This window comes from Pygoscelis adeliae, unplaced genomic scaffold (assembly GCF_000699105.1).
Source record: "Pygoscelis adeliae isolate BGI_AS28 unplaced genomic scaffold, ASM69910v1 Scaffold126, whole genome shotgun sequence".
NCBI lineage: Eukaryota > Metazoa > Chordata > Aves > Sphenisciformes > Spheniscidae > Pygoscelis > Pygoscelis adeliae.
The window spans coordinates 631,348-637,815 of NW_008824896.1; the positions used below are offsets into that span (position 1 = coordinate 631,348).

General features: G+C 42.4%; 1 protein-coding gene across 1 annotated transcript; it reads right to left on the bottom strand.

Annotated features, from left to right (window-relative positions):
- Positions 1-1,529: 1,529 nt before the first annotated feature.
- On the bottom strand, positions 1,530-2,501 carry APOBEC4 (apolipoprotein B mRNA editing enzyme, catalytic polypeptide-like 4 (putative)). The gene has a single exon (XM_009324637.1). It carries the CDS (start codon positions 2,499-2,501, stop codon positions 1,530-1,532), a length of 972 nt encoding a protein of 323 aa, XP_009322912.1.
- Between the last annotated feature and the right edge of the window lie 3,967 nt (positions 2,502-6,468).

Consider the following 6,468-nt stretch of genomic DNA (forward strand, 5'->3'; position numbering starts at 1 on the left):
GGCTCAGAGCGGACCCGGCAAGAGCGCGGCAGCGACCTCTCCCTGCGGACCTGGCGATGGTACCCGATGTTGCCTAGGATCAACTTTAGTCTGGTTTTCAGATGGGTGCGAGCAAGGCAGGGCCCCGCCGCCCTCCCGCAGGCCTGTGGGGGGCAGGAAGCGGGGGTAGCACAAGGGAGCGCCGATACAGCGCCCTGGCATTGACGTGCGGGGTTTGGCTCTGAGCTTGGTGATAGTGGAAGCAAGAGCTCAAACACCGCTTGGTTACTCCAAGAGTTAAAAAATAGCATTGGCCTTATGTTTCCTGGCAAAAGAATCACCCTGACACGGCAGCACAGACGGCTTCCTGTGATCCCGTTAGCTAACGTTTTATCAGACAGTGCAGAGCAAGTATGATCTAATTCCAGAAAGCTTTTCTAAAAAGCTCCTAGGTGTTGTAAAAGTAAGTGCTCTGGTGGATTCTAGCACATCTCTGCCTCCATTACACGTAAGAGACTCAACAAAAATGTTTTGAGTTTCCAGGCGGGATCACCTCTGCTGAAGTGAAGGGTGTTTAAGGTCACACTGGGAAGCAGCCTCTTTTTGTCGCTCAGATACGTAATAGCTGTGACCACAAGAAGAGTAAGAGAGGAGCAGAAGCACTGGCTTCTACAAAATTAGCCGATGTGTTTGTTCACAGCAGATGTTACCTGGGAAGGAACCCATGTTTGCTGGGGAACATGTTCTTGACTTCACTTGCCCCGTTCTTTAAAACCTTTAGTATAATAACATATATTGAATCACAAAGCAAAAACACTGCTCTAATTGATAGGAACTTTTTTTTTGTTTTTCAAATTACGCTTGGCCTGCGTAGACCTGTGTTGTCTATATTACCCTATTAGATATTTCGTACTAATTAGAAAATCACACACCTTTGTGAGGTTCCTCTTAATGGAAGGCAGCGGCCGTAGAAAAAAAAAAATATATATACATACACATATATATACATGTCTATAAAAACCCCTATTATTAAGGAAACAGCTGGTGGGAAAACTTTATTCATGTATCAGCCCTACCTGCAGAACCACCTTCTTGATACAGGAGGAATTTAGGCTATATGTCATGTGTTCCACCAAAGCTGCCTCAGCTGGGAAGCTACAATCCAGCTGTAGTTATGGTTGTAGCTTGTGGACTGTTCACATTTTTCTGGTAGAAATTGGCTTGAGGGCAACAAATAAATTAATCGCAGGAGGATTAATTAACAGAATTGTTATTAATAACCACAGAAGATACTGAGGTTTTGGTTTTACTGCTATGGGTTTATGTTTGAAAGGTATAGGACTAAAATAAAAGCATGTTATCTTCATGATCAGTTATTTGAGATCCACAGTTATTCTGTGGGTTAACTTTTGTAGGAGGTGACTTTACTGGTGGGTTTTTTTTGCCATCTGTGATCTCAGTTTTACAGTCTGAAAGCAGTTCGATTTGTATCATCTTCAGAGTAGGTGTCTGCCGCTGGGAAACATTTCAGAATTATGAGTTTCATTGAATTATTCCTTTGGCATTTTTAAATGCCTTACGATATTTTTAGGTCTGGGGTATAGATGTTCCCTCTGAAAGGGCAGGAACATGTCTGGGAAAAGCACGAAGTGGCTTTGAGACATCGGAGGTAGCAGACTGCCTTTCATCGCTTGTAAAAGCTGTTGGGAGGCTGGGCTAGGAGAAGAAAAAGCCTTTAAGTTCTGCTGGGCAGCAGGCTTTCCCTGCATTGCTTGTGGAAAGACCTTCCTAAAATATGGTTTCATTCCTGTTAAGTTGTTAATCTGATGTGGATTTTGTCGACCTGCTAAGGTTCTTGACAGTGAAGTTGGGTGATAAAGGGTTGACCCTGGGATGCCATACACAAAATTGCAGAGGAGGTAACGCTGTGCCCCTGCAGGCAGTCTCTGCAGAGTCACCCGAGGCCACAGGCTGGAGAGGCTCCGCAAAGCTTCGCGGTTCCACGCGGCAGTGGGGAAACCATCCTCAGTGTGATAAAGCTGAGCGAAATAGATGCAGAGCGTGATTTCTGGATACTTCAGCAAGAAGTTGTATATTTTACTTATGCAGCAGTGGTAAGCCTCATTACAAGGAGAGTAATTTGAATAGAGGATGATGCATCTGATGTTTTCATAGGCATCTGTAACTGCATCCAGATAACCGCCCACCTCAAACAGCATAGATTCTGGATGGTTGCCTTGGTCAGTACAGTTTGTAGCATGGCCTTTTTGGACTACCGTGCCTGAGAAACTCCTCAATTCATAGAATAGAAGGTGTTTGTTTTGGAGAGTTGCTGTTGATCTGTATGGCAAGCCAAAGACCCTCTGAAATTCCGTGTAGGGGACTCTCGCTTCTTCACCCGTCCGTATGTGGTAGGGACACTTAGCACAGATGTGGTTCTGTCTCTGCCAGCAATAGGGCTTTACCACAGTCCCCTGATTTGTCAAATATTCTTGGAAAATTGTCTTCTCTTCTGGATTCATGTTCCGTTGAAAAATCTCCCTGTTTATCTGCTATATAGCTGACAGTCCTTAATGAAAAAGGAAAGTAATATTTTAATTTAACCCTTCAATTTGTTTTGCATTTAAACTGCAAAAATAATGGGGGGTAGTTTCTTAAAAAATGTACCGAAACTTGTGACAGGATATAGAAACTTGGTCAATGACACGGAGAACAAGGCTGTCTTGCAGCCTGGGGGCATTTTTAGTTTTCACAAACTAGCTTTTTTGCTAAAAACACAAGTCAAAAATATTTCTTTGGCTTCAGCCCTTTTACCCTAAACAGGAGAAACTGTATAATAAAAACAGCCATACTTTTCAGGAATTGATTAGCAGATGAGCTTTATGCAATCTGGCAAAACAAACAAGTAAATACCAACACAGAAAAAAGGTATAATTACCATCTCAGCAGCTCCAGCTCAGGGTAATAGTAAATATTTATCTGATTTCCTTCACTGGCTTTTTAGGATTGGTTCAGAGTTTCCACTTAGTGAATATTGCAAGCTTTCTTTTCAAAATTAGGTGGTGAAGAAGAAAGTTACTATTTCTTCCCTGATATTGGCAGTTCAGCTGTAGAAGGATCTTTCCCCAGTGCGGTAGCTTTGCTCCAGTTGTAATGGTGATGGCAGGCGGGCTCCTTTAGGTGTTTACAGGTGCCAAGTGCTAGGAGACGAGAATATAAACAGGATTTTCTTTTGTATGGCCAGCCACCTGTGATAGTTAAGCTTCTGTTCTTTGCCTGTCAATATTTGTTTCCTATCTTATTACGTTTCCTTTGTTTCTCTAGTGCTGTTTTGATACAAGGTTTTTATAGCTGAAAGATGGATGTTGTTCTAACGAATATGTTACTAAATATGTTTCCAGGTCGTTGTTATTTCTGCGCGTATCTGTCTGTTGTGCCGGCTGGGCAGAAAGCTCCTGTTGTGCTTCTGCTCTCGTACGCAGGCAACAACGTTGTCCCTTCTTTAAGAAGTTTGTGTGTGTCCCTCATTGAGGCTGTAATTCAAGCAAGGAGTGGGCCATTTCGTGAGTAAGCTACATCATGCCTGCTTTGCTTGGGCAGGGTTCCAGATGAGTGCAAACACAAGTTTTGTGCAGATGAACAACTTTTGGCTCAAGCACTGAGACAGATAATTATTTTTCTTCACTGCTGCTCTAATTGAGCCACTCATCGTCACTGGATCCTGTTTAATTCTGTTACTACTTTTCCGACTATGTACAACTTTTCCATCTGCATATTTTATTACAGCTTGCTTCTGCATTCCACATTGTTTTGCCCTCTGACTGTCAGTATTTAATTTTCTTCTTAAAATACTAATTTGATTCATTTGCTTTGTTTTCCACTCCTGACTCTATGCCAACTCCCATATATTTTCCTGTGTTGGAGCTCTTTACTGATCCAGGCCATTGTGCTGTTCTCATTCAGATTACTTCTGAAGATTGGCTTCCTGACATCAAGAATGCTCCATTTGTCATTTTTGATGCTTCTGTACATTTTTGATGTTCAGTTGTGCATTGCCACATAATCGTGGCAGCGGTGTGTCTCAGAAAATGAAAAAAGCGTTTGCTACCTAACATAAAAAACAGCAGGTCTGAAGAAGGGAGTATTTTTCTTTGTAGAGGGACGTTATGAGAGAGTTATCACCACCTCTCCAGTTCTCCTGTAGGTTGCCAACATTATTAAAGACAGTTTAGGAAACTGCAAGTTTGGGGCAAGGTTCCAATTCCTTCTATCCCTGCTGGTATTTTTGCAGAGCTGGAATGGCCACATGATGGCAATGTTGCACACCAGAGATGTATCACGTTTTACGCTTGTCGATCGAGGCAGTGGCTTGAACTCTGTTTCAGTGTGTTTAAAGGGATGCCACTAGAGACCTAAAATTTTACATCTCCCTCTAAAACGTGCCTTTTTTTGTTTGTTGGTTTGGTGTTTTGGCCTGATCAAACCCCAGTAAATAGGCAGTCTTCTCAGTTAATAGTGTCGCATCCTTACAGGATGGGAGTCAAATCCCAAACTACCCAGTTTGATGGATTAATTGGAACAGCGTTCCCACAACCCGAGCTCATTTCTGTGTGCGCTGCACCAGCCTTTGGCTCCTTTGCCAGCGCTGTCCCCGTGAGCCTGCTGGGGCTCGCAGTGACAAGGGCTGCTTGCTCTGCCTCTGCGGGCTCCAGCCTTCCCAACGGCCCGAATGCTCTGCCAGCTCTGACGAGCAGAGAGGGCCGGGGAGCAGAATCCCAACGAATCTGCGAATATAAATGGCAGAGGCTTCTCAGTTGCCATGTATGTCAGTCCCATAACCGATCATTTTGGGGGTGCAAAGAGGAAGGATATTTACAAAAAGTGCAAGTCGAGCGAAGTGGAAGAAAGCTGACCGCTCATCATGTTCTCAGAATGGACCCATTTCTGGTTTATGAGAAAGCAGAAAGTTGTTTTTTTCTTCCTTTTTCTGCATGATTTTTTCTAAAGTAGGAAAAAAGGCGCAAATGTGTTACACAAGATCTCTTAAACTGATGTATATATGCACGTACATATGGATGTGTGTGTATGTATACATGCATGTGGATTAAGCAGCTAATAGGAGCACTCATCATTCAGCTCTCTTGCAGAAAAAAATTGGTTCCCATGCACAATTTTATTTAGTAATACTGAACGGCTCAGTAGCATTTGTCATCTTCGAAGTAGTTTATAAATCTGACCAAGTGGTTAAAATATAGGCTGGTCTAAATAACTTTCCCTGGTATTTCTGCTGCTTAGTGTCGCTTAGATCCTGTACAGGGGAAATTCTTAAAGTGGCTTCTGACTTTCAGGGTGCCTAATTTGTCCCAGTGATCCTGATGCATCTGCAGAGGTAGTAAATGCTGCAGACTTAGGTGAAGTTAGTAGTTTATATAAGACTGAAATTTGGAATTCAGATGGTTTCAGGCTGGGAGATAAAAAATGAAGGTTTTCAGAATGACTTCTCCCTTTTGGTAATTTTTGTCTTGATTTCAGTGTTTGCAATCCTGATTGGGGGGGGGGGGGGGGGGGGGGGAGAGGAGGAAGAATTTTACCTGATGAGGTACCTAGTTTGGTTCTGTAGTTTGTTATAAGATGGCTCTCCTAATGGTTGTCTCCAGTACCTCCTATTGGCACTAATCAGTTGTAAAGTGCTTTGAGGGGGGAAAATTATGTGGTCAGTAGTAATTACTCAGGTTGGAAGTTAGCCAGGATACAAGCCATATGTTCTGCTTCTAGGGAAAAAAAGTATAATGATCATTTTTTAATCCAAATATGAGCTAAAACCTGGTATCTCTTCAGGCTAAAAAACATACAGAAATTCTGATCCATCCCAACGTGGCCAGTTTGGAGCTGATACTGGTTTTACTGATTAAAACTTGGGATACTGAGATTTATGAAGATGACTTTTGGAAGCAAAGTTGCATGCGTTGATTAGGCAAAAGCTATTTTTACTGATGTGTGATTATATGGAAGTATGATGATTTTTTCATTCCCCGAACTAAAACATGAACTACTTCCATAGTCTAGTACAAGTGTAGTTCTGTTTATGTGAAGGGATCTGGTGCTTCCCCCAAAGCACTGCACTCAGTACAAGAATGGTTCCTTTTTTTGCTGCTGAAATATGAGTGTTGAAATTCTGTTGCATTTCTTAGTACGGCTTGGTTCAAAATAATCTCTGTTGGAAAGCATTTTACACATGACTTCATTCAGTAAGAAGTTTATCTGAGTTCAAAGTACAGAGGAGTCACATGGTCCTCAAACAGCCAGAGACTTGACGTTCTTGTGCAGTCCTAAGATTTTGAAAATAAGAAGAGAAGGAAGAAGCAGAATGCTCTTCGAAACTGCTAATAAACGTGTCCACACGGGCAGTTTAAACCTGAGCTATTGTGGCATAACTTGCCTCCACACTCAACAAGCTCAAGTTCATTTAACACGTGAGTTTGGGATATC